General features: G+C 36.1%; 3 protein-coding genes across 5 annotated transcripts; all 3 read left to right on the top strand.

Annotated features, from left to right (window-relative positions):
• Positions 1-3,342, top strand: LOC126662471 (FK506-binding protein 3-like). The gene is made up of 3 exons (XM_050356351.2): positions 1-649; positions 2,049-2,304; positions 2,722-3,342. Exons 1-3 carry the CDS (start codon positions 347-349, stop codon positions 3,102-3,104), a joined length of 942 nt encoding a protein of 313 aa, XP_050212308.1. The 5' UTR covers positions 1-346; the 3' UTR covers positions 3,105-3,342.
• A 536-nt stretch (positions 3,343-3,878) lies between these two features.
• Positions 3,879-5,697, top strand: LOC126662455 (omega-hydroxypalmitate O-feruloyl transferase). The gene has a single exon (XM_050356350.2). It carries the CDS (start codon positions 4,132-4,134, stop codon positions 5,599-5,601), a length of 1,470 nt encoding a protein of 489 aa, XP_050212307.1. The 5' UTR covers positions 3,879-4,131; the 3' UTR covers positions 5,602-5,697.
• A 3,638-nt stretch (positions 5,698-9,335) lies between these two features.
• On the top strand, positions 9,336-26,791 carry LOC126664265 (dnaJ homolog subfamily C GRV2). 3 transcript variants are annotated; one of them, XM_050356571.2, is made up of 22 exons: positions 9,336-10,233; positions 11,171-11,404; positions 11,580-11,667; positions 11,761-11,969; positions 12,177-12,278; positions 12,353-12,415; positions 12,602-14,821; positions 15,112-15,474; positions 15,828-15,968; positions 16,386-16,778; positions 16,905-17,399; positions 17,751-17,974; positions 18,072-18,416; positions 19,697-19,991; positions 20,836-21,291; positions 21,367-21,712; positions 21,799-22,142; positions 22,225-22,689; positions 24,220-24,344; positions 24,767-24,890; positions 25,397-25,465; positions 26,340-26,791. In XM_050356571.2, exons 1-22 carry the CDS (start codon positions 9,787-9,789, stop codon positions 26,544-26,546), a joined length of 7,755 nt encoding a protein of 2,584 aa, XP_050212528.1. In that variant the 5' UTR covers positions 9,336-9,786; the 3' UTR covers positions 26,547-26,791. The 3 variants fall into 3 exon arrangements, with proteins under 3 accessions (XP_050212528.1, XP_050212529.1, XP_050212530.1); XM_050356572.2 differs by lacking the exons at positions 9,336-10,233; positions 11,171-11,404; positions 11,580-11,667 and having other exon boundaries at positions 11,877-11,969; positions 12,167-12,278; XM_050356573.2 differs by lacking the exons at positions 9,336-10,233; positions 11,171-11,404; positions 11,580-11,667; positions 11,761-11,969; positions 12,177-12,278 and having other exon boundaries at positions 12,361-12,419.

The raw sequence follows: 26,791 nt of genomic DNA, 5'->3' as shown, positions 1-26,791 counted from the left end.
ATATGGCACCGATATAGATTGTGTTGTGTCTCTTCGTCCTCACAGACACTGCCTATGCACGCAACTCTCTCACTCAAATCTCACGCCATTTTTCAATCTCTTTTTTTTTTTTATCATTGAACCTGACCTTTTTGTTTTGTTTATCTCGCTTTATCCACTCATAACTTGTATTATTATTGATTTCTTTTTTTAATTTAAAGCTACCCGCCGATCTCTGTAAATATATTTAGATTCATTTTAAAAAACCCTAATTCCATCTCCAATTTTCAAAATTTCCCAGTTATATTTCCTTCAGCAAAAGTTTGAATTTTGTTTAGGAATTTCGGAGATTATTTAGAATTGGGGAATGGCGGGTAGGAAAGATGAGAGTTTGAATAGCAAAAATGTGTTTGCAGCTTTAAGTAGTTTTAAAAAGAAGAAGAAATCTTCTGATAAATCTTTCAAAAAAACCGAGACAGGATCTGAAGATAAGAAGGAAGATGTTTTCTGGGCTCCGGCTCCACTCACAGTCAAATCATGGGCTGATGTTGATGATGAAGATGATGACGATTATTTCGCTACTACGGCTGTTTCTGTTTGGGCTGCTGCTACTGATTCTCCCGATTCTCCCCACCATAAACAGCAAGAGGATGAGGCTGTTGATGTTGAGGTAATATTTTCTTATAATTATTGTTGTTTTGGTAATTATGATTCTGTTTGCAAATATTTTATTGTTTTACTTATTCTTATAGCAAATTGCAACTAGTAATATTTATAGATGTTATTAATAATCTATGTGGAACTGGATCTCCTTAACTTGATTTTTTTAATTATTATTGTAGTGGTGTTATCGAGATATGTCGTGGTTCAATTGATAATGTTGATTGTTATGTGTAAGAAGTTTTGCTTTTCTTTTAAAAAGCAGAAAGAAAGCATTTTTGTTGGATGATAAACCACGATAGGCTCCTACAAGAACATCCATAACACAAACATTTGCTTTCTGAGAAACGGAAGAAGATAAATGTTTAGCTACCTAAATTCATATTTAACTGACAAATAATCTACTTAAAGAGTAAATACGTTATACATGTGTAGGTGACTAGTGAAAACAACGTTATATTGGAATTGGCTTATAGATAGCTACTTGATATGGTAGAATTTCAGGGCAGTCCCTGAACCCCTGAACTATCAAGCACTTTTTGTTAGTGATGGCGACTGCTACTTTCGCCTTCAACTCCAACGTAACATCAGCACTAGCAACAATGCAAGCTTTATTATCAATGGATATTTGTTGGTTATTAACATAACCTCTTTTTAGTTCCCATACCAATTGTTGAGACATTAAAAGATACTGAGCGATCATGTGCTCGGTAACATTGTTATTCTCATAAAACAATGACTTCATGCTTTTCATGGCCTGTAGTAGGACAAATAGAATGAATTTTCTGGATCAGCTGGTATTGTCGCGATGATATTGTTAAAATCGACAAGTTCTAAAGAAATAAACATATAAATATGACAATATAGTTTGCTAGAATTCCTACACAAGTCGATTTAAACCTATGAGAGGATGATAACTGACTTGGAGAGAATTTTAATTGTCAAAATTTCAGTTAGGTTTGATTCAAAATTGTGTCAAAGCTGTTGTGAAAATCATAAGATGCAGTTTCTTTGGCTATCTTTTTTTGTTTTTCATTTTTTTATGGTGATGAATACTTATTATGTCAACATGAGACTTCTCTGGATGTTTTATTGTTGTTACTCCATCCGGTTCCCATATGCATTTGATCACATCTTCTACTGTTTTCATAATTTTTTCTACTTCTTAGTTGGATATGTTTAGACTTGCAATTGCTATCCCCTTGCATTTGCTACAATTAATTTGCTGTTTTGTCCCTACTCACGTTTCTGGGTATATATATATTTAATGACATGCTTACTGCTTGGTAGTAAGTAAAAGAGTTGGATCTCTTATGGTGTATTTGTATTTTTACTGACTTCATCTATTACGTCTTTATTCTAGAATTGTGATCAATAATTCCTAAATGTAACTCTACTTTATATTCCAGGAGATTGAAAGTGAGGTAGAAGGTCTTGAAGACGATGATGATGTTGAGGAGGATCATGAAAGTGAACATGAGATGGAGGCGCCAGCAGTAGCGGAGCCAGTTAGTAAGCAGCCTCCTGAAGTTCCTGTGCCAAAAGAATCTGAAAGACAGCTTTCAAAGAAGGAATTGAAGAAAAAGGAACTTGAGGAACTTGATGCAGTTCTTGCTGAGTTGGGATTGACCAAACAGGAGACTAGTGGCCAAGATAAATCCCATGGTAATGTGGCATTAGTTTTTTTATCTCTCAGGTGTTTTTTTTTTCCAGTGCAACTGTGAATGTCTGAGTTCACTTCTTTTGTGATATTATACCATATATATGTAAACTAGTTTAATTGTCTTATTGAATCTTACATGTCCTTTTTAGAAACTTTTGGAAAGTTAGAACTTCTCTTTTGTTTGAGAACATTATACCTCATGAGCATATTTTTGTTGTCTGTGTTGATGTTGATGTGATCTATAGTTTTTTATATTTTCCTTAATCATGATGAAAAATGGCATTGAATCACATTTTGCTATCTTCACCTTTTTATGTCCATGGTTCACCTCTTTTTGCTTGAAAGAAGCTTCAAGCATGATTGCACTTAATTAATTCACCAGATATTTTTCCTTATTAGAACTTTCATGTTACGTGCAGCTATAGTGCACGAGAAGAAAAAAGAGACAGATGGAGAGTTAGAGAAGAAGGATAATGCCTCTGGAGAGAGCAAAACTTCAAAAAAGAAGAAAAAGAAGGAAAAATCATCAAAAGATGCTAAGGACTCCCAAGGTGAGCCTCAAGGCGAAGACGTTGGAAATGGGACAAACGAAACTGTTGAGACAGAACAGGCTGATGATCCATCTGCTGTTGATGTGAAAGCACGGTTGAAGAAAGGAGCATCTTTAAAGAAGAAGAAATCGAGTAAAGAGACAGATGCTGCTGCCCGAGCCGCTGCTAGTGAGGCTGCTGCCCGAGCTGCGAAGCTTGCTGCTGCAAAGAAAAAAGAGAAGAGCCACTACAATCAGCAGCCGGTGCGGTAAACCCGCAAAAGTTTTGTTCTCACCTTTTTGTTTACTCTCTCATCCTTGAACATGTATTAATTTTGTCAATGGGTAATAAGATTTCAGGTTCTTATTTTGTGAAAATGACTTTAAAAAGGGTTCATGGTTTTACATTAGATGATAGGAAAGTTCTTAGATCAAACAGTTTTTCTTCTTGCGCAAAGCTACTTTCAATTGTTCATCTTCATCATATATTTGATTACTGTTTGTTATTTAATAGAGTGACATGTTTGATTGTGGTAGTATTCAGGTGCTTCAGTATTTATTGCTGAGCATGTGTATACATTTGGACTATTTTGTGGCTATTGTGACTATGGATCAATGCTGACAAAAGCCAAGGCAGGTTAGTTCCCTGTGCTGGTCTGGGAAGGGTGACTACTAAATCATTAGGGGGTGCTTAAAAACTGAATAATCAAATTTAACAGATGAATTTGATTCGGTTCGGTTTGAATAATAAAAATCGGTTAATTTTTTAGTCCAAACTGAACTAAAATAATTGGACCGAATCGAGCTGAAAAACAAGTTGAATTGACAGGTTGTGTTTGAAATATTAATTTTCTAAACAATTAATTAAAAAGTTTCAATTCGGTTCTGTTTGAATCAAATGTACATACCTATGTAATCAGTAACATTTCTGCTTGGCCTTCTTTAATCATCTTATTATAAACTGGGCTTCAGATGTTTAGTGAAGCCCAGATTCATGGTTCTACGTAGGATTTGTTTAGAGTTGTTAAAGCTTCAAGTTCATGCAATTGCTGTGAACCAATAGACATTTTTATATTTTTAATTTGGGAAGGATTTATGATGAGCAATAGGAAGTTCAAAGCAGACAGAATTGTATTAAGAGAGAGAAATCTTAGGACGATTGATCCAAGTGAAATCTAGTTGTGAGGAACATGAATAATATCTCTGTTAACTGCTTCAGACCAACTATTTGGATGAAACCTTCCTGCGATTTAGCTCAGTTTTCTTTACATTTCCCAAAAAATCCTCTCTTCTTCTACAAATGCAGTTCCCTAATATGTTCTCTGTCACCTCAATCATGGCTTCTTCTTCGTCTCCTTCTGTTGTTCAGGAGCTGCATTTCCCTCATCTAAACATTCCTGTAACCGTCAACCGTTCTATTACGGTTACGCCTGCCGGACCTATACCGGCCGCCTCCGGCGACAGCCTTTATCTCTCAAATCTCGATGATATGATCGGCGCCCGCGTCTTCACGCCGACTATTTATTTCTATAGAGCAGATTTCTTGAATTCTGCTGGAGATATTGTGATGAAAAAGTTATGCGATGCTTTGGCTCTTGTTTTAGTTCCGTACTATCCTTTATCTGGAAGGCTTAGAGAAACTAAAAATGGCAAACTGGAGGTTTTTTTTGGACCAAAGCAAGGTGTGCTTCTTATTGAGGCGTATTCAGACTCGGCTTTAGCTGAACTAGGAGATCTTGCTGTCCCAAATCCTGCCTGGTCGCCGTTGATTTACAGGTTCGCTAACGAAGAACCTTATAAAATTCTTGACATGCCATTGCTTATTGCTCAGGTGACTCTTTTTAGCTGTGGTGGGTTTAGCCTAGGTTTGAGGCTGTGTCATTGTATCTGTGATGGCCTTGGCGCTATGCAGTTTCTCAACGCGTGGGCTGTAACTGCTCGGTCAGGCACGTTAGTCGCAAACCCTGAACCATGTTGGGACAGGGAACTGCTTCAGCCACGTAACCCGCCGGTGGTTAAATATCCTCATATCGAGTTTATGAGAATAGATGATGGCTCTAGCCTAACTTATTCTTTGTGGCAAGGGAATCTTGTTCAGAAATGTTATCGGATTAGCCGCGAGTTTCAATCTCAGCTTAAAGCTGCAGCTCAAAGTAATGGGAAATTTGCCTGCTCGACTTTCGATGCTATGGCCGCTCATATTTGGCGATCATGGGTGAAAGCTATTGATGTCAAACCTCTAGAATATAAGCTTCGGCTGACATTTTCTGTCAATGCTCGTCATAAGCTTAAAAACCCACCATTAAAAGATGGGTTTTACGGTAATGTGGTATGTGTAGCGTGTGCAGTGAGCTCTGTGTATGAGCTTATTAACGGGAAGCTTGCTGATACTACCCTTTTGGTTCGTGAAGCTCGAATGGGTGTCTCCGACGAATATCTGAGATCAACAATAGATTACGTGGAGGTGGATAGACCCGGCCGGCTTGAATTTGGAGGGAAATTGTCTATAACTCAATGGACTCGGTTCTCCATGTATGAATCTGCAGATTTTGGGTGGGGAAGACCAATTTACGCGGGTCCAATAGACTTAACACCGACACCGCAAGTCTCGGTATTGCTTCCGGAAGGAGAGAGTGATCCTAGTGGAAGAATGGTGATCTGCATTTGCTTGCCTGAGCCTGCTACCACTAAATTTGCAGAGTATCTGTGTTCTCTTGATTCAACTGATGCCGATGGTGTTAATATGAAAAAGCTGGTATATGTAAGGTGATAATTAGTTGGTAATATGCCACCAAATACTTTGACTGATTCCCACATTTTAAATACATCTTGAGACTTTATTTTGTGTCTATAAGATCATTACACATCTGTTTAAAGCATTATTTAATTTTTTTAAACATTGCAGTTGAAAATTATTAGGAGTTGGGACTTGGGATCAACTTGTTGAAGAACAGTGATCCTATTTGTTTACTGCATTTACGTGATCATACCAAATACCAATCTATATTGCACGGAAACTTATCAAGTTTTATGTTTCTCGCTTCTGAAAATTCAACTATAATCTTCTAAAAGGATGCCGTTTTGCTGTATTTAGCATTACTGGTGAAAAAAGAAATTAGTTTATGATTCATCATCACCAGATGTTAATACCATTGGAGTTGTCTTATAACCTAAGGTCTCGATTGTGAACAAACATTTGAAATAATTATACTTTTTTTTTCTTTCAAGTTTAGTTGTTTAAAAATCATAAACTTTCCTTTGAAATCTTAAATAGGTTAATAAATCAACAAATAAGGTGCCATCCACGATTGTTCTAAAATGTTATTTATCCATGATACATCAATTTTAGAGGAAAAAAAGAAGGATCTGGCAATTCATGTAAGTCGATGCTAGTTTAAACATGAATACAATAATGAGTAATAATAATTTTGATATACAATATTCAATTTATAATTCGGGCTACACGACACATATTGGCATATTTAGTTAAGCTAGTGTTGTTTTATCTTTACGTGTTTTACATGTGGTTCGCAGTGTGACTCGTCAAATATTATATTTATATTTAATTAATATTTATTTCTATGATTATAAGTTGAATTTAAATATAAAATATCAAATAATTATTGAATTAGTAGTTAATTGGAAATGACTTATCTTATTTATAGAGAATATAAATAGAAAATATTAAAAGAGAAGAAGAAAAAAGTTGAATACATATATGAAAGGAGAAAATGTCACTGTAACTGTGTAATTGGTAGTCCTACAATTTGACTGTTAAATAATCCAATTTGATCCTGGAACTTGATAAATACGTAAATATTGAACTTCTCTGTGTCCACCTGGCACTTGAAACATTCTAGAAGAAATTGTGTACGGAGGGGTTTAATGTTTATGTATTCATCAAGTTTAGGGGTTAAATCGGATTATTTAACAAGTTTGGATGTTCGATAGGTGAGACGTTAAATTTAGAGGGTTAGATAGATAAAAGGATACAAATTCAAAGGTAAAACTATATATTCAGTCATTTGTATTTCCTGTAATATTTACATGATTGTCTGGATATTTAATAAAGCAATCACAATACCCATGGGAGGAATATCAGTCAGCGAACCAAATTTTTTGCAATAAGAATTCTTTAGGAGTTATAATTTTTTTATTAAATAATTAAATAAATATTAAAATAAGAGATTATCTAAATTTATTAAATTTGTTTGAATTATAGAATTGTTAATTAGCAAAACAATCGTGATAACATATGATAAATTTATGGATAATCAGTTAATACTTTTTAGGGTTAATTACATATAAAATCACCACCTTTACACGAAATTGCAAAAATAACACGATCTTTAAAACGTGGCAATTCAGGGCACCACCTTTCATTTTTTTTCAAAAACAACATGCGCACATTTTTAGTGGCGTTTTTGCTGACGTGGCATGACACGTGGCACTCCCATTGGGTGTCCAAGTCAGCAAAATTTTATCTAAAAACGTGTTCATGTTATTTTTGAAAAGAAATGAAAGGTCATGCCCTGAATTGACACGTTTTAAAGGTCGTGTTATTTTTGAAAATTCGTGTAAAAGTGGTGATTTTATATGTAATTAACCCTACTTTTTAATTAAATTAATTAATAGCTAATGAGTACCAAAAATGCACAATATTTAAGAAAATAATACCTTTTTATGTCATCAATTAAATTCACACAGTATCAGTATCTATCTATATATTATATAATTGAGAGGACCAACAGAGGCCTTTCATTGATTCCCACCAAATAGAGCATTCTCATGAGTTTCCATCTTTTTAAAACAACTTATATTAATTTTATTATTTAATTGAAATTTCAATTTATTAGATAATTAATTCTTATCTACTAAAACTACTAAATCTAATCTATTTAAACAATTTACCTAAACTACTAACTCTAATCTATTTAAACTATTCAATTCTACCGATGTATATCTACTTAATTAGATTTATTTAAACAATTCAATTCTACCAATAGGTGATCTTAATTAGAATTGGAAGGGAATTTTTTACAGCATAAGTAAGCAGAGGTATGAAAGTTTTTATTACAAAATGGTGCAATGTTGAAATTACAAAGATAAGGCTAATCACAATTTCTTTGATCCATTGAGAGGTGGAGGAAAAGGAAGGAGATGTACTAAATGATGTATAGTGAGATTCTTAATGCAAAAGTTTTACGTATATCTTTTTTCATGTATGTCTCTTGATATTGTCATGTTTCTTTTTAGATTTTCATTATAAGATTTCATATATTGGTGCAGAAGCTGGTCTAACAATTATACACAACATTTTTAGTTGTGTATAAAAGTTTTTAATACATAATGGTATACACTATTGAACATAGCTTACGTTTCTTTGGTTTAAACTAATTTTGATTTATCAAAATAAAATATAGTAAGGATTTTGATTGAATTATTATTTTTTTAAATTTTTTTTGGAAAATTTTAGAGAGGCGGTATATAATGGTTGAATCATACAAATACAGAGGCAAATTTATGGTTATCAGACATAGGGCTCCAGAAGTTTTTCAATTCTAAAGTTTTGATGATAAGGTAATAATTTAGTTGCTTCTTTCTTTTCATGTAAATGAGTAATATTGTTGTAGTTTGAGTGGTTTTCTTAAAATCTTGCATTGATCTGACTCTTTAAGTTATTTTTAAAGGAATACGGAATACCAATAAACTTCAAACTAAAAATTGTTGATTTCATTGCATTAATATTTTAAAATAATTTTGTAATTTTTGATAAATACGACGTGAGCTATACCAAAATAATAGAGAATGTGATGACAATAGGATCTTCTCATTAGTTTATGTGATTTATAAACTTTGTAATTTTTTCTCATTAGTTAAATAAAGTATTTATTTATTATTTTATAAACTTCAAAATATTAAATTTTAATCATTATTTATATGAATTTATTTTAAAAATATAATTATTAATTAGATCCGTGCAAATGCACGGGCTTTCGACTAGTTATTTATATAGCTGAACAACAAACTAAATGCTAGGTTGCACTTTCAATATTTTTTCAAAAATGTCTCTCTTTTATAATTATATAAAAAAACAAATAAAAAATATAAAAAATAAAAAGTCATAATAAGTCATAAATTGTTAATATTTAATTAATTATTAGACTTCAAAATTAACTTTAGTAAATAAATTTTAAAAATTAACAACTTAAGTTTTTTATTAAAAAATAAAATAAAAATTGACTTAACAATAACTTAACCGAATAAATTTAAACTGGTTATAGTATGTTATTATTAAACGCTGACCGTAAAAATAAATATTAATTTTTTTAATTACAATAAACTGTGTTATCAGAAAATTATGATAAATCAGATTATCAGATACCACATAAGCTTAATTAATTAATTACACTAATTTTTTATAACTAAAATAATTTAACACTAATAATTCATAAATTACAGATAATATTATTTATGTGTATATTTTAACAAAAATATCACGAAAAGGTTACGCAACTATTTCTCATCTCCCGCAAAAATAAATCTCTGTGTTGACGGTGACTTCTAAAACAACACGGCATCAACTCCATCTGCTGCTGCTGCTGCTTCTTCCTCACTGTGCCGGACTCCATAATTCCCTATTTTACCCTTCCGATTTACATTAATTTCAGCTCCTGTCTATCTGTAAAATTTAATCGACGATCTTCAATTCCTTCCTACATGTCAATTGAATTAGCTAGTATCATTGGCGATCGATCCACCATTGGCAAATTCGTAAATACACCACAAAACACTGGGTGCTAATCAGTCCCGGTCTCACCCCCAATCCGGCGTGGGACTCTGGCTCTTGTTCCGTTCCAATAATGTCCCTCCTTCTCACACCCTTCACTACTTAGACCACCACCCTCAGCCTTCCCTTACGCGCCACGCGCCTCCTCCTCAACCACCACCAGCTATGGAACAATCTAACGCCAATCCCCCTCCCTCAACTTCTAATTCCAGTTCTGCCCCTCCGGTTAAAGAAGAACCGGAATATCTGGCTCGCTATTTCGTGACGAAGCATTCTTGGCGCGGTAAATATAAAAGGATTTTGTGTATTTCTAATTCTTCTATTATTACTGTGGACCCTAATTCATTCAGCGTTACCAATAATTTCAAAGTTCCTGATGATTTCGAAGGCGCTTCTCCCATTATTGGGCGTGGTGATGAGGGTTTGAATCCTGAGTTTAATATGAGTGTGAGAGTTGATGGTAAAAGTAAATTTAGAGGGATGAAGTTTTCTTCTAAATTTAGGGCTAGTATTTTGACTGAATTGTACAGAATCCGATGGGATTCCTTAACTCCTATTGCGGAGTTTCCTGTTTTACATCTTAAGCGAAGGAATGGCGATTGGCACCCCTATGTAAGTGTTTTCTAACTTTGTTTTGGTTTAAGTAATTACGAGTAGGTCGTGTTTCTGATAGTGGAAAATTTTAGTTGCCTGTAGGCTTGTTAGTTAGTGTGTCTAATGTAGAAAGTTTTAAACTAGGAGTGGTTTGTGTTTGTTTTAGTACTGCTGCATTTTGTTTTTAAGTGAATATGTATTGCTTTTCTGGCATTGAAGTTCTGTTGCCAGTAGTATGCTATATTATGTGTTCTGCTTAGGTGCCGTCAGTCATTTGAATACGCAGAAAGGGGAGTTTTTGGTAAAATATGTCAAGCTTAAGATCTAAAGTGCTCACATCCAATCTAATGATTTGTATTTGTTTTGTTTTGACAATCGTAGTATTGTGATAAGAAACCATGTAAAATTGTAAAAGTCTCCATTCTTCTTCTTTTTCATAGTGTTTATATTGGAAATTTGAAAAATTAAACCGAGTTGAATTCTATTTTTTCAGTTCTCATGTTCGTTGGAATTCAATTCTTTCAATTCAAACAAACAAAGGATTTTGAAAGAAATTAAATAATGCCAAAAATTACAAGATTTTGCAGCTAATTGTAATTTATCCTAACCAATATAATTGCTTCACTTTTGTTTTTTTTTTATGGCGATTTTTCGATAATTAGTCATATACCTTTTCATCACTTGTATAAATTAGGATCAGTTATTTACGATCTTCACAGATTAAGTTTTCAAGTTTCCTGTAGTTTTTTTAGGGGTTTTACTAATGAATATTTGTATATGATGCATCATGATAAGTGATAACTAATATAACAGTATTACTTATCAAAAAGGAGGACAAAATAGAAGCGTGTAGAAATTGCTCTTACTAAGAATGGATATGGGATGTTGCGTTTTTTCGCTTTTGACTTGGGATTAGAAGTTCTCATATATGGTTTTGTCACTGTTCATCTTGCAGAAATTAAAAATTACTTATGTTGGAGTTGAACTGATTGATTTAAAATCTGGGGATTTACGATGGTGTTTGGATTTTAGAGATATGAATTCCCCTGCTATTGTACTTCTTTCTGATCCTTATGGAAAGAAAGCAAATGATTATGGAGGTTTTGTTCTTTGCCCATTGTATGGAAGAAAATCTAAAGCCTTCCAAGCTTCTTCAGGGACTACAAATACTACAATTATCTCGAACTTGGTAAAAATTGCTTCTTTCACTATCAGTTCATAATTTTATGACATCATATATTGTAACTGTCCTCGGATATCGGCAAAATTGTTTTTCTTATTCATACGCCTATATATGATCAGTCAGCCTCTACAGAATGTGTTTTTCATTGACACTGGCAATAACCTTGAATGGGATTTTGCAGACTAAAACTGGCAAGTCAGTGGTTGGGGTGTCATTATCTGTAGACAGTTCTCAGACCCTGAGTGTAGCGGAGTACTTAAGACAAAGAGGTAGCTAAGTGAACACTTTGTTACCCATTGTTTGTCTGATTGAATACTTTTCTTCATTGATTATTTGTTAATTATTTTTTTATTCCTAAGCAGCAAAAGAGGCAGTTGGAGCAGCAGAAACTCCTTGCGGGGGTTGGTCTGTAACACGATTACGTTCTGCTGCTCATGGAACTCTAAATGTTCCTGGATTGAGTTTGGGAGTTGGCCCAAAAGGTGGACTTGGAGAGCATGGTGATGCTGTCTCTCGTCAACTTATTCTGACAAAAGCTTCGCTCGTGGAAAGGCGCCCTGAAAATTATGAGGTAAGTTGATGAATTATTTGACGTGGGGATCAAAGTAGATTCTGGAATAGTTGGACTCTGCTGCACATGCTTTTAGATTGCTACCTTATGTATTTTCTGTTAAAAGAATTTGTAAAATGAAAGTTGTCAGATTGATTTAATGTCTGTTTGGTAGTGTCTTTATGGATTACATATCAATTTCTGAGAATAAGGATTAGATGTCTGCAGGCTGTTAGCGTTCGTCCTTTATCTGCAGTAAGCGCGCTTGTCCGATTTGCTGAGGAACCTCAAATGTTCGCTATTGAATTCAATGATGGATGCCCTATCCATGTGAGCATCAATAATGTTTATTTTGACATTATTTTCTAAGGACAGAATTTCTAATTCATCTGACACATGTATAGGTTTATGCAAGCACATCTCGGGACAGCGTACTAGCAGCAGTGCGGGATGTTTTACAAACAGAAGTAGGTATATCTGTTCCCTGCTGGATTTTATGCTTTATTGACCAGTATAAGAAGAGTGAAATGTGATGGTGCATGTGATCATATTTGATATGGTTGTCACTTGATCAGACTTATCAGTGCATCATTAATACAGATAATTGTTAAGAAAGTCTTATGTGCTGTTGATTCTTGGTGCTAATTATGCAGGGTCAGTGCCCAGTACCTATATTACCAAGGTTGACAATGCCTGGTCATCGTATAGATCCACCTTGTGGGAGAGTTCTTCTACTACCAGATCCACAACGTTTTAAGGTTGACATGGAGAGCGTATCCATGCATTTGAAGCACTTAGCTGCAGCTGCTAAGGATGCTGTTGCAGAAGGTGGTTCCCTTCCTGGTTCAAGAGCTAAATTATGGCGTAGAATTAGGGAGTTCAATGCTTTTTTTCCATATAGTGGAGTTCCTCCGAACATTGAAGTGCCTGAGGTAACTTTGATGGCTTTGATAACAATGCTTCCGGCCACACCTAATCTCCCTCCAGAATCACCTCCCTTGCCACCCCCTTCTCCTAAAGCAGCTGCAACAGTGATGGGTTTCATTGCATGTTTGCGGAGATTATTAGCTTCACGAACCGCAGCTTCACATGTGATGTCTTTCCCTGCTGCTGTTGGAAGAATAATGGGTTTACTTAGAAATGGTTCAGAGGGTGTAGCAGCTGAAGCTGCAGGGCTAGTTGCCACTCTGATTGGTGGTGGTCCTGTGGATCCAAGTTTGTTGACTGATTCTAAAGTAGATAGGCATGCTACAATAATGCACACCAAGTCTGTCTTGTTTGCTCATAATAATAATGTCATTATTCTTACCAACAGATTGAAACCTATGTCTGTATCACCTTTGTTATCAATGGCTGTTGTTGAAGTTCTTGAGGCTATGATATGTGAACCACATGGTGAGACTACCCAGTACACAGTGTTTGTTGAATTGTTACGACAAGTAGCTGGTTTACGGCGTCGCTTATTTGCTTTGTTTGCTCATCCTGCTGAAAGTGTTAGGGAAACAGTTGCTGTCATCATGCGCACTATAGCAGAAGAAGATGCAATTGCAGCAGAGTCCATGCGTGATGCTGCTTTACGTGACGGGGCCTTGCTGAGGCATTTATTGCACGCCTTTTACCTTCCTGCAGGTGAGCGACGTGAGGTCAGTCGGCAACTTGTTGCTCTTTGGGCCGATTCCTACCAACCAGCTCTAGATCTATTGTCGAGGGTTCTGCCTCCTGGGCTTGTTGCTTATTTGCACACACGTTCTGATAGTGTTCAACCTGATGATGCTGATCAAGAAAGTTCAACGATTAGCAGGAGACAAAGGCGCTTACTTCAGCAACGGAGAGGTCGTACAGCGAGAGGAGTTACATCTCAAGATCAAACCTTGCCTTCTGGTAATAATAATGAAGTTGGCGATCCAGCGAGGCAGGCAAATGATGGTGGTTTTAAAGGATCAGAAAACTACCACAAATCTGCTGTGGATCTGCATTCTGGACATCCATCTAGTGGCTACACTGGTGAAAATATTTCTAGTGATGTTCATGCTGCAAGGTTGTCACAAAATGACCATTCACTTCCTTTTGCCAATACTCTTTCAACAAGTATCCATGAGGCTGCAGAACCAAGTGCTTCGAATTCAGCTGATTTAGATGCTCATGTGGCTGGTCCACAAAGCACAGGCCTTCCAGCTCCTGCACAGGTAGTTGTGGAGAACACTCCTGTTGGTTCTGGTCGTCTACTCTGTAACTGGCATGAATTTTGGCGAGCTTTCGGTCTTGATCACAATCGTGCAGATCTTATTTGGAATGAGCGCACAAGGCAAGAACTTAGAGAGGCTTTGCAGGCTGAGGTTCATAAACTAGATGTTGAGAAGGAACGCACTGAAGACATTGTTCCTAGAGGGGCTACTGTAGAGATGACAACTGGGCAAGATAGTGTGCCACAGATATCTTGGAACTATTCTGAGTTCTCTGTGAGCTATCCCAGCTTGTCCAAAGAAGTGTGTGTAGGTCAATATTATCTGCGTTTGCTGCTGGACAGCGGCAGCAGTGGCAGGGCACAAGATTTTCCACTGCGTGATCCTGTAGCTTTTTTCAGGGCACTCTATCATCGGTTTTTATGTGATGCAGACACAGGACTTACTGTAGATGGTGCTGTTCCTGATGAATTGGGTGCATCTGACGATTGGTGTGATATGGGAAGGCTAGACGGTTTTGGGGGAGGGGGAGGCTTTTCTGTTAGGGAGCTTTGTGCAAGAGCCATGGCCATTGTCTATGAACAACATCACAATACAATAGGTCCTTTTGAGGGTACTGCACATATTACAGTTCTTTTAGATAGGACAGACGATAGAGCTTTGAGGCATCGCCTCCTCCTCCTCTTGAAGGTACATAATACAAAGTTATGTTTTCTCTATTATTATTATTATTATTATTATTATTTTGCATGTTCTTTTTCTGTTACGTGATTGATAGCATCTCTTTCTTTTCCTCGAGTCATTGCCTGCTCTTCTATTTGACATGGTCATGAATGAAATGATTAAAATATGTCATAAACGCTAGCTTGCATATTTATGTGTGCATGTGTACGCGAGAGAGAGAGTTCAAAGTGGTATTATTGTCCCTATGCATGGAGTTTATCTGGTAGTTGGATTATCATTATATGCTTTACGTGCAGGTTTTGATGAAGGTTCTGTCCAATGTGGAGGCTTGCGTTTTGGTTGGAGGGTGTGTGTTGGCTGTTGATTTGCTGACAATGGTTCATGAAGCTTCAGAAAGAACCGCCATTCCTTTACAATCTAATTTATTGGCTGCTACTGCCTTTATGGAACCACTTAAAGAATGGATGTTCATTGACAAGGATGGTGCACAAGTTGGGCCTGTTGAGAAGGATGCCATCAGAAGGTTTTGGTCAAAGAAAGCAATTGACTGGACAGCCAAATGTTGGGCTTCTGGGATGGTGGAATGGAAGAGACTGCGTGACATTCGTGAAATTCGCTGGGCGTTAGCTGTTCGTGTTCCTGTCCTCACACCAGCTCAGGTATGTAATTTAGGCATCGTCTTGATACTAAATCCATTTTGTTTCTGGCTTTGCTGACCAGCTTAACATCTTCATGTGATGTGCAACTGCATGTGGAATACTAAATATACTAAATTGTTTGAGAAATTGTCTGTGAAATTACAGTTTCACCCAGTTTAGCCATAAATTTTAATTGTCAGTTATCTGGTTATTTATTAGTTTGAATTTTGGATACTAATGCTGGTTTTAGAATAACATTCTATTGGTTGGTTCATTTGACTTTCTTTTTTTCAATTCGTCTTAGATTATGTCTTGTAACACTATTCTGTTTTTCTTTTATTTGGTGGTACTCCAACGTCTGGTGGATTACCTAGGTAGGTGATGCTGCATTGTCCATATTACATAGCATGGTGTCTGCGCATTCAGACTTAGATGATGCTGGAGAGATAGTTACCCCAACACCAAGGGTCAAGCATATCTTGTCAAGTCCTCGTTGCCTTCCACATATTTCTCAGGTAATTTCTCGGTAAATATTATTGTTTTCAAATTTTCTAATGATGCTAGCTGTTACTGTCTTAATTCTATTAGTCTGTTGTCAACTTAAACATGCATGTTTGTGCATGCTATGGTTTTCCTTTGTGATGCACTTGTATAATTTCTATTCTTCCCAATTATTTGTGAAATTTTATTGGAATCTGTCACCCTTTGCTTAGTTGACTTAAGAAAATTTGTAAGAAGGGCATATACATGATAAATAATGATAACTAATATTTGTTGCAGGTTTGCAACCTTTATTTTTCTCAAATTCTGTTCAGTGGTTGTTAGCCTTCTGATAATTTTGTCATTTTCTTTTGACCCATCTCATTTCCTTGTTATCTAAACCATCAGTTCTCGGTGGTGCTCTTTCATTTATTAACTGCTTGTTCACATAGGCTATGCTTTCTGGGGAACCAAATATTGTGGAGGCTGCTGCAGCATTGCTGAAAGCTGTTGTAACAAGAAATCCCAAGGCCATGATACGTCTTTACAGCACAGGTGCATTCTACTTTGCACTGGCATACCCTGGTTCCAATCTCCATTCGATTGCACAATTGTTTGCTGTGACTCATGTCCATCAAGCATTCCATGGTGGTGAAGAAGCTGCTGTTTCGTCTTCACTACCGCTTGCAAAACGCAGTGTGTTGGGTGGGCTTCTCCCTGAATCCTTGCTCTATGTACTGGAGCGTAGTGGTCCAGCTGCATTTGCAGCTGCAATGGTTTCAGATTCTGATACTCCAGAGATTATTTGGACACACAAAATGCGGGCAGAAAATCTGATTCGTCAGGTATCTAAAGACTTGAGGCTTATGATGCATCACAAGCTTTGCTGGTTGACCTTGTTATTGTATATGATAAGGATCTCTATTGCTCTCTAAAAACTGATGTCGGTGTTTTTTCCCCCTTTCTACCAGGTTTTGCAGCATCTGGGTGATTTTCCCCAGAAACTGTCACAGCACTGCCATTTTCTATACGAGTATGCTCCCATGCCACCAGTGACATATCCAGAACTAAGAGATGAAATGTGGTGTCACCGATATTATCTTCGAAACTTATGCGATGAAATTCGCTTTCCTAATTGGTTAATTGTTGAACATGTTGAGTTTCTGCAGTCATTATTGGTAATGTGGCGTGAAGAGTTAACACGGAGACCTATGGATCTTTCTGAAGAAGACGCTTGCAAAATATTAGAGATATCACCAGAAGATGTCTCAAGTGATGATGCCAAAAAGAAACATTCTTTTGAGACTTCTGAGGAGATAACTAGCATATCGAAGCAGATTGAGAATATTGATGAAGAAAAGCTCAAGCGACAATATAGGAAACTAGCAATGAAATACCATCCTGACAAAAACCCTGAGGGAAGGGAGAAGTTTCTTGCTGTGCAAAAAGCTTATGAGCGCCTTCAGGTATTTTTACTTGCTTTGCTTAGGATTATGAATTTGCAATGATACATTAAATTGTTTCTGCTTCGACATTTATGATCATTTTTTTTACAACTTTTACAATTTAAGGTTATGTGTCTGAGATCTTGATTCATTTCCCATAACTGTCTGCATTCTGGAATGCTATTTGTGACATTCCAGATTGCTAATGTTACATTTTCTGGATCTGTTGACTGATTTTAAATTGTTGGAGGTTAAGCGTTATCTGTTAAGATTGGTTTCACTTTCACTTACTAATCTCTTTGAGAATGCTACTCAGTTTCAGCTATCTTCTCTGCTCTTCAAAATTAGGTTAACTTGTATTATTGTTTATAGGCCACCATGCAAGGCTTGCAAGGTCCTCAGCCTTGGAGGTTACTGCTGTTGTTGAAAGGACAGTGCATATTGTACAGACGATATGGAGATGTATTGGAACCTTTCAAATATGCTGGCTATCCCATGTTGCTTAATGCAATTACTGTGGACAAAGCTGATAACAATTTTCTTTCTTCTGATAGAGCACCTTTGCTTGTCGCAGCATCAGAGCTTACGTGGAAGACGTATGGCATTTTTACAATTTTATTTTCAAGCATTCTATTGAACTTTCACAGATTTGACATGCTTATTTTCTTTAACATTTCTTGCTGATATCCTCAGGTGCGCCTCGTCTTCATTAAATGGTGAGGAGCTTGTTAGGGATGGGGGGATACAACTACTTGCGAACCTTCTTTCTCGTTGCATGTGTGTAGTTCAACCAACTACTTCTGCAAGTGAACCATCTGCTATTATTGTCACAAATGTGATGCGAACCTTTTCTGTTTTGAGTCAATTTGAGAGTGCCAGAGCCGAGATGCTTGAGTTAACTGGACTTGTTAACGACATTGTGCATTGCACAGAACTTGAGCTTGTACCTGATACTGTTGATGCTGCGCTCCAAACTATTGCTCATATTTCTGTGTCCTCTGAATTGCAGGATGCCTTATTGAGGGCAGGTGTCCTGTGGTAAGTTCGCCTTATTTTTTTCACTCACTTTACTTTGTATATGCTAACCTTAAATAATGTGCATGATAATTTTATCGGATAGATAAGTTTTGATGCTTATTAACGTTTAAAATGATCGCTCTATTCTAATTAACCTCTTTCAAAATTTGCAATGCAATAATAATTGATTTCCTTTCTGCTAGATATTCAATCAAACTTGTAAATGCTTTACAAAAGGACTTTTTGGTTGTGATACAATTAGTTCGGAGTCTTTAGTTAGTATTAATAGCATAACCTCTATAAATTATTACTTGATTCGGTTCCGATTTAGGACAAAATGTCAATAAATTAATAAGATATTATTTTTAAATCCCAGCATACACTTTGGTTCCATTTGTATGATAAATTAATGATTGACAAAAATTATGCTTATATTTGACTATACTATTTCACCAAATATTACTCTATTGGAATTTAATATTAATCTATGAGTACATGTAGGTTACTCTTTACTATACTTGCATAAATCTGTAAGTATCTCAAGTATCTTAACTCTCATTGTTGACTTCTGAACACCTTTTAGAAGGGAATCACTGTAATTGTGAAATGAATGAGGTTTTGTGAGTGTTTAAACAGTACAAAAGCTGTTTTAATCTGTTATCTGTTGATTGTGGTATAATAGAAGTTTAAAAGACAAAATAATAGTTCAAAAGATAAAATAGCAGATACTAATATCATGTTAATTAATTGAAGTAACAAGTATAATATATTTACATTCTGAATGATTTAATACATATTTAATATTATATTTTTATTTTATTTAGTTAAAAACTCACTCCATAAATTAGTAAGGTATTAATTTATTGTAAATTAATAAGGTTATAATATATTAAAATTAGTATTCTCCCAACTATTTTAAATTATTAATTTATAGATGTTTTACTGTATCTGGAATGCAAGATTCACTTCTGATTTTTGCCTATGTGGCAGATTTCAACTACAAAACATTTCCTCTCCAACTCACTCCTCTATCTCTATCTTCATTTTCTTTTATCCCAATGGGATATATGTGAATTGTGATAGCAGAGTAGCATTTTCCTGGTTCATTTCATTACACCTTGGTGATCAGTCTTTTTTCCCATCAGCACTACTTAATTCAAGAGTGTCTAGTGTTGCCTACTAGAGATATGTCCATTCCATTTCCACTCGTGTGTTTATTTTGACCATTTAGATTTTTTATTATTTGTTTTGCTTCCTGTTTTAACGCTTTTTATCACATCTAAATTTGATATTCTTTCTAGGTACCTTTTACCCTTGTTGCTTCAGTATGACTCAACTGCTGAGGAATCTGATAAGACAGAGTCACATGGTGTTGGTTCTAGTGTTCAAATTGCAAAAAATATGCATGCTGCTCAAGCTTCTCAGGCTTTGTCAAAACTCAGTGGTTTATGCATTGATGGGAGTTCAACGCCTTATCATGCAGCAGCTGCTAATGCGCTTAGAGCTTTACTAACTCCTAAACTTGCAAGTATGTTGAAAGATCAGCTACCAAAAGACTTGCTCACAAAATTAAACACAAACTTGGAGTCTCCAGAGGTAAATTCTATCATGGTTTAATAAAAGATTTGCTCATGGTTATGGGTGATTCAGACTTTAGATTGTTGCATGATTGACTAGTTATTTCCTGCACTTGGGCAAGAACTTGGTTGGCTGTCTAATTCATTTGCTTCTCAGAAAGACTGGTAGATTTTAGGTAGAAAGTTGTGACTTTCTACTTCACATCATAGTTATATGATTATGTGTGTTAATTCTCTGCTTTGATTCCCTTAATTTATCAATGTTCGGCTGTACTTAGGTTTTGGTGAAGGATCTTTATGGAACCAAACACATATACATTTGAGGAGAGTTTTGAAGCTTATGGACAATGAATAAGATCTGAAAAGGAGAAATGAATAAAATTATGTGTATGGAAGTTGATATCCTGTTTTTTATTATGTTTTGGGAACCCTAAAATCCACTGCTCGGTCTGGGCGTATTCAATACTTATGGTTAAGTAAATATCTGTGATGAATATGTAGAATTTGTTGATCTCAACCCATTACATTTAGTTGTATTTGAATGTTGACGGCCTTGCAAACAGTTTAATTTAACTGCTGAACGCATCCTAACTCCTAAAAGTCCCAGATTCAACAAGCCATGCCATTGCATAAGGCAGAGGCCTTCTGTAATGAAGATGGTGTTTAGAGATATTGTTGGATATTCTGTTCCATAAGAGGGGGGGAAAAAGAATCATGACCAAAAACGAACTATCGAACTGTTATATTCTTTCCACGCTGACATAAATCAATGGCCTTGACTCGGCATTCTTTTTATAGTCTGCAAGCATGAGTGTTTTGACAGTTATTATAAACATAACTTTTTCAAATGCTTGTGGCTGTAGATTATCTGGAACTCTTCAACTCGAGCAGAACTACTGAAATTTGTTGACCAGCAACGTGCTAGCCAGGGGCCTGATGGTTCATATGACTTGAAAGATTCACAAATGTTTTTCTACGATGCACTGTCCAAAGAACTTTTCGTCGGCAATGTTTACTTGAGGGTCTACAATGATCAGCCAGAGTTTGAGATTAGCGAACCTGAAGCATTTTGTGTTGCTCTAATTGATTTTGTTTCATTTCTAGTGCGGAACCAATTTGCTGTTGGTTCTGATGCTCAGAATAAGCTTGATTCCAGAAGTCCATCTGTTGACTCATCAGAGATTTTAAATAGTACTGTGGATGAATCTTTTAATGGAGACATGTCTGATAATTCATCAGGGGGCTCAGATGAAAAATCAACAGATAAAGAGGAGTTGGAACTAGTCAAAAACCTCAAACTAGGATTGACATCACTTAAGGTACATTCCTTCCTTATGCCTAATGAATTGTTGTTGAACAATGAACATGTGCATCTGACACTACTTAATTCACAGAACTTATTGACAAGTAATCCAAGTTTGGCATCTATATTTTCTTCTAAAGAGAAGCTACTGCCTCTTTTTGAATGTTTCTCTGTTCCTGTTGCATCGGAAAGCAACATTCCTCAACTTTGCCTTAATGTCCTGTCTCTCCTGACTACATATGCCCCTTGCTTAGAGGCTATGGTTGCTGATGGATCCAGTCTTCTCCTTTTGCTACAAATGCTTCATTGTTCTCCAAGCTGTCGTGAAGGGGCTCTCCATGTTCTTTATGCTTTGGCTAGCACTCCAGAACTTGCTTGGGCTGCTGCCAAGCATGGGGGAGTTGTTTACATTCTGCAACTTCTCTTGCCTTTACAAAGTACTGATTATTCCTTTTTATCTTAGTTTTTTTTTTACTTTTTTAAGAGAACATTTAACGATTGATTATGTTAATGTGATGTGCAGAAGATGTTCCCTTACAGCAGAGAGCAGCAGCTGCCTCTTTATTAGGTAAGCTAATTGGGCAGCCAATGCATGGACCAAGAGTTGCCATAACCTTGGCAAGGTTTCTTCCTGATGGCTTGGTATCAGTTATCAGGGATGGCCCTGGTGAGGCTGTCGTATCTGCACTTGAACAGACAACAGAAACACCAGAGCTTGTGTGGACCCCAGCAATGGCAGCATCTTTGTCCGCACAGATTGCTACCATGGCGTCTGAATTGTATCGTGAACAGATGAAAGGTCGTGTTGTTGATTGGGATGTTCCTGAGCAGACTTCTGGACAACAGGAAATGAGAGACGAACCACAGGTATCACATGCTGCTTCTGGACTAGGCTTGATATGGTTGTAGAAAATTATGCGTTGAATTCATACTTTTCATGGGTATGTAGGTTGGTGGAATTTATGTCAGACTTTTCCTCAAGGACCCTAAATTTCCTCTTAGAAATCCAAAAAGATTCTTAGAAGGGCTATTGGATCAATATTTGTCATCCATTGCTGCCACCCATTATGATGCACAAGCTGTTGATCCGGAGCTTCCTTTACTTCTTTCTGCTGCTTTGGTTTCTTTACTGCGAGTGCATCCTGCACTTGCAGATCACGTTGGGTATCTTGGATATGTACCCAAACTTGTGGCAGCTGTGGCATACGAGGGAAGACGAGAAACAATGTCATCTGAGGAGGTGCAAAATGGAAACTCCACAGATAAAACACAAGAATCTGATGATGGAACTGCGCCACCTCCACAAACTCCACAGGAACGTGTGCGCCTTAGTTGTTTGCGTGTCCTACATCAACTTGCAGCAAGTACTATATGTGCTGAGGCTATGGCAGCAACTAGTGTAGGAACACCACAGGTATGTTTTTTTAATGTTCTTCCTTTATTCTGTTTTCTGATGGAGATTCTAAGGTAATTAGTTAAGAAAAATGATTATTTGCTTGGGTCAATTGGTAGATGGAGGAATTGGACATATGTTGAAATAAAATTGGTTGATAATCATAGTTTAGTGCTCATTGTTCATATTGGATTGTCCCTTCTCTATAGTTTATCTTGTAGTTTTCTATAGAAATTACAATTAAAATTCCACTTCTTCCATTTCCTTTCTTATGTGAATCAATATGGCTTAACAACTTGGGAATACTCTTCAATGACTGTTGGTTCTGATTTATTTTTGATCATAGTATAATTTTTGTTTCTATTTTTTTTTTGAAAGGCAAAATCATTTTAAAATCCAAACCTTTACGTCTTTTATCAATTACGACCCAACCTTTTAATTTTTATAACTATGTCCAATTTGAAAGGTTTTTTTTCTCGCAATTGTGTCCAAAACTTTAAGTATCTTTATTTTAAATCCAAACTTTTGCGCCTTTTATCAATTACCACCAAATTTTAAAAATGTCCTTAACTTCTAAAAGGAGTTACTATTAAAGTTTGGCAATTGATAAAGGAAGAAAAAGTTTGGATTTAAAAAATGACATTCAAACTTTTGAAACATAATTGCAACAAAACATTTGAAGTTGGATATAATTGTAATAATTAAAAGGTTTGGTCGTAATTGATTAAAGACGTAAAAGTTTGGATTTAAAAAGTAGTTTGGCCTTTTTGTAATTGATTATTAATACCGGGTATGGACACTGGTACGGGTACAGGGAATGACGAGGACACGGCAAATTAAAATTATTAAAATATATATATTTACTCATATAGAAGCTTTACAAATGCAAAAACTATGAATATTATGTCATAACATGCATAATTTATCAATGTGTAAGTTGTACTCTAGTGGAAAAATAGAGAAAGAACTAGAAGAAGTCAAGAAGATGGTGATTTGAGGAGCTTAATGATGCTTAATTGTAGGCTGTTGGGTTTTCTTTTTCTTGTGTGTTCGTTGAAAACAATTGATAGGAGAGGAATAAGACAAAAATGTAGGTGTTGTGGCATGTGTTTTATATTATTTTTCTAATTAAAATTAGGATGCAGCTTATTGTCTAATTAAATTTGGATTCTGAGCCCATTTACAGTATTTTCTCAAAATAAAGATCCATATTGAAAAAAGACTTCAAATCAACTAAAATGCCACTCCAAAATGTCCCCGAAGTGTCCCTGCTCTTTGAACCTTAAAAAGTGTCGGACACGGAATTTTCCGTGTCGGCTACGAATTCCAGGCGTGTCCCCTTGGCCCCGGCGTGTCCCCGGTCCCCCTAGATACGGCACCCAGGAGAAGTGTCGGTGCTTCATAGGTTACTAGGTAGAGAGAAAGATAGAAACACTTTCTATCTGTGGCTATAACCTCATACTGCTAGTCATGATTAAGAATTTCTTTATTTTGTTTGTGTTGGTTACCATTTTTCCAAGTGGCTTACTCCTATTATCCTTCTAATTTCAGGTTGTTCCACTTCTAATGAAAGCCATAGGATGGCAAGGTGGAAGCATACTAGCCCTTGAGACACTAAAACGAGTTGTAGTTGCTGGAAATCGCGCACGAGATGCACTAGTTGCACAAGGACTTAAGTAAGTTTCTTACTAAAAATGCTATCTTTACCCATCGGAGTCCTTTATTGCCGATGGACCTCAATTTGCATCTAGCTGATGCAAGTTTATTTGAATTTACTGAAACAAATTATTCACTTCTAAATACGGCTGTATTTTCGTCTCCCAATTGTTGAAGTGGGAGTATTCCACATTGGTTGTGTGTGTGAATGGACATGTGTTTATATATCGGTTGGGCATCTCCACTTAGTACTAATGGAATCTATCACTAATCACAGCACACTCAAAAGGGGAAAAAAAAGGGGGAAGATATTATGTTAGCCTCATGTACATGACCTTGTAATCTTGCAATTACTGCTTCAAGGGCTTCAATTTTCAAATTAAATTCCATTAGTTGCTGACAAATCATTTCTGATTCTTTTTTCTGTGGGGGAATAAATCAGGGTGGGACTTGTTGAAATACTTCTTGGCCTTCTTGACTGGAGGGCTGGGGGAAGGAATGGACTTTGCTCTCAAATGAAGTGGAATGAATCAGAAGCATCTATTGGCAGGGTGCTCGCTGTTGAGGTTGGATCTTTATTCTATCATTCTTGTTATTTACATTCTCCTGTTCTTCCCAGGCTTTGTGGTTGATGTCTTGTTTGAATTTTATTGCTGAAAGTTGATCATTATTGAAATTTGGCTTATGCATGGCTCAAAAACAACTTTAGTGGGTTTGTTCAGCGATTTGTTCACCAATTGTATCTGTTCTTAGATGAGCCTGTTATCTTTTTCACCTAGTTCCGTTTCTAAACAAAGCTCTGGCCCCCTAAGCATCAATGTTGGTAGTTCAACATTTGTATGGTCTGAAATTTGGTTATATAGTTATCATTACTGAAAAATTGTGGTACTAGCTGTTTGGTGATGTGATGATTGAGGGTACTTTTCCATTTTGTTTATTTTTTAATTTGTTTCCAACTTGTTTATGTTGTAGTTATGATCATATTGAAGAACTGTAAAGTTTCTTGCTTTTAAGATCATTACATGCATTTGTTTCTCGAGTTGCGAAATTTTGACATCATTTTGCTATCCAGGTTTTGCATGCATTTGCAACAGAAGGAGCTCACTGTAGTAAAGTGCGTGACATTCTAAATGCCTCTGATGTAAGTATCATTGCCAATTCTTTACCTTCAGTATTATTCTCAAGTTGTTTATTCTTGGTTAGTTCATGGATACCATTGGAGTAGCACTCCTATCTATGCTCGGCTTGGAATCATTCATCCCCTAATTATAATTATTATTAGGGGTGATTACTACCATCCCATGATGTTACATCAAAATTACTGTTTTCTCTCCGTATTTTAAAAATTGACCATTTTCTCCCTAACAATTAGGTGTTAGATAAATGGATTTAGAATGTTAGGAAGAAAACAATGATTTTTAAAAAATCATGGGGGTTAACAGTAGTTTTGATCTAATCTCAAAGGATTGATAGTAGTTATCCCTTATTTATGGTATAGGAGTCTGTCTCAAAGGATTGATAATTATCCCTTATTTATAGTATGTGAGTCCGTCATGTCAAAAGATGAACAATTATTACCCCCTCCGTCCTAAATTGATAGACAATATTTTCACTTTTCTTGTTCTTAACTATAGGCAGTCATACCAACGAGTTGTAACTCAAATGGTATAAGCGCTGCCAGCAAACTGTCAAGGTCGTGGGTTCAATTCCTCCCACAAGCGCTCCCCCTTCTCCCAATTATCAAAAAGGAAAAAAAGAGGCAGTCATTTATTATTTAGATGATTAATTGTCATATATACTGTTATTAATTGAAGTAAAATGCATTTAAAAGAAAACAAGAGATATTAAAAGACAAAAAGTTACTATTACTGTTAAGTGGTATTTTTTCCAAATTTACTCATTTTGTCAAGATAACTTGAACTCTAACACTTGTGTTTGTCCTAAAAAGTTTATCAATTTTGGACGGAGTTAGTATTTACTAGACTAGGTTGAAAATGTTGAGTGGCGGCGTGCAGGTTTGGAGTGCTTATAAAGACCAGAGACACGATCTATTCCTTCCGTCTAGTGCCCAATCTGCTGCGGCAGGTGTTGCCGGTCTCATTGAGAATTCTTCATCTAGACTAACTTATGCTCTCACTGCTCCTCCAACGCACCCTGCTCCATCGAAATCACCGGCACCCTCCTCGATGGACTCGAACGGGAATCGAGAACCTGTTTCATAAGAGTGGAAGTATTGACCTTGTAGATTAGAAAAAAAAACATTCCTTTATGTATAGCCTGTGTACAGCTTGTGTTTCACGCTCAGGATTGAGTTTAACAACTTGAGGCAGCATTTTTCGTTTTGAGAGAATTTCAAAGGGGTCATTTCTTTTCATGTATAGTGTAAAATATATATATATTTATTCGGGTATTGCCCTTATCGCTATAAGTAAGTAGGCGAGGTGGTTTTTGCGTGGAGTATTACTAA

The sequence above is a fragment of the Mercurialis annua genome, linkage group LG1-X (genome assembly GCF_937616625.2).
Source record: "Mercurialis annua linkage group LG1-X, ddMerAnnu1.2, whole genome shotgun sequence".
Taxonomy (NCBI): Eukaryota; Viridiplantae; Streptophyta; class Magnoliopsida; order Malpighiales; family Euphorbiaceae; genus Mercurialis; species Mercurialis annua.
The sequence above is the reverse complement of the archived record's forward strand: the minus strand, read 5'-3'. Positions and strand labels throughout refer to the sequence as shown.

Bases quoted from the DNA above. Each gene is read 5' to 3' on its own strand.
- LOC126662471 (XM_050356351.2), top strand. From the start codon at position 347: ATGGCGGGTAGGAAAGATGAGAGTTTGAATAGCAAAAATGTGTTTGCA. The intron at 650-2,048 runs GTAATATTTTCT...TTTATATTCCAG, and splicing joins ATGAGGCTGTTGATGTTGAG to GAGATTGAAAGTGAGGTAGA. The intron at 2,305-2,721 runs GTAATGTGGCAT...TGTTACGTGCAG, and splicing joins TGGCCAAGATAAATCCCATG to CTATAGTGCACGAGAAGAAA.
- LOC126662455 (XM_050356350.2), top strand. From the start codon at position 4,132: ATGCAGTTCCCTAATATGTTCTCTGTCACCTCAATCATGGCTTCTTCT.
- LOC126664265 (XM_050356571.2), top strand. From the start codon at position 9,787: ATGGAACAATCTAACGCCAATCCCCCTCCCTCAACTTCTAATTCCAGT. The intron at 10,234-11,170 runs GTAAGTGTTTTC...TTCATCTTGCAG, and splicing joins ATGGCGATTGGCACCCCTAT to AAATTAAAAATTACTTATGT. The intron at 19,992-20,835 runs GTAAATTCTATC...TTGTGGCTGTAG, and splicing joins CAAACTTGGAGTCTCCAGAG to ATTATCTGGAACTCTTCAAC.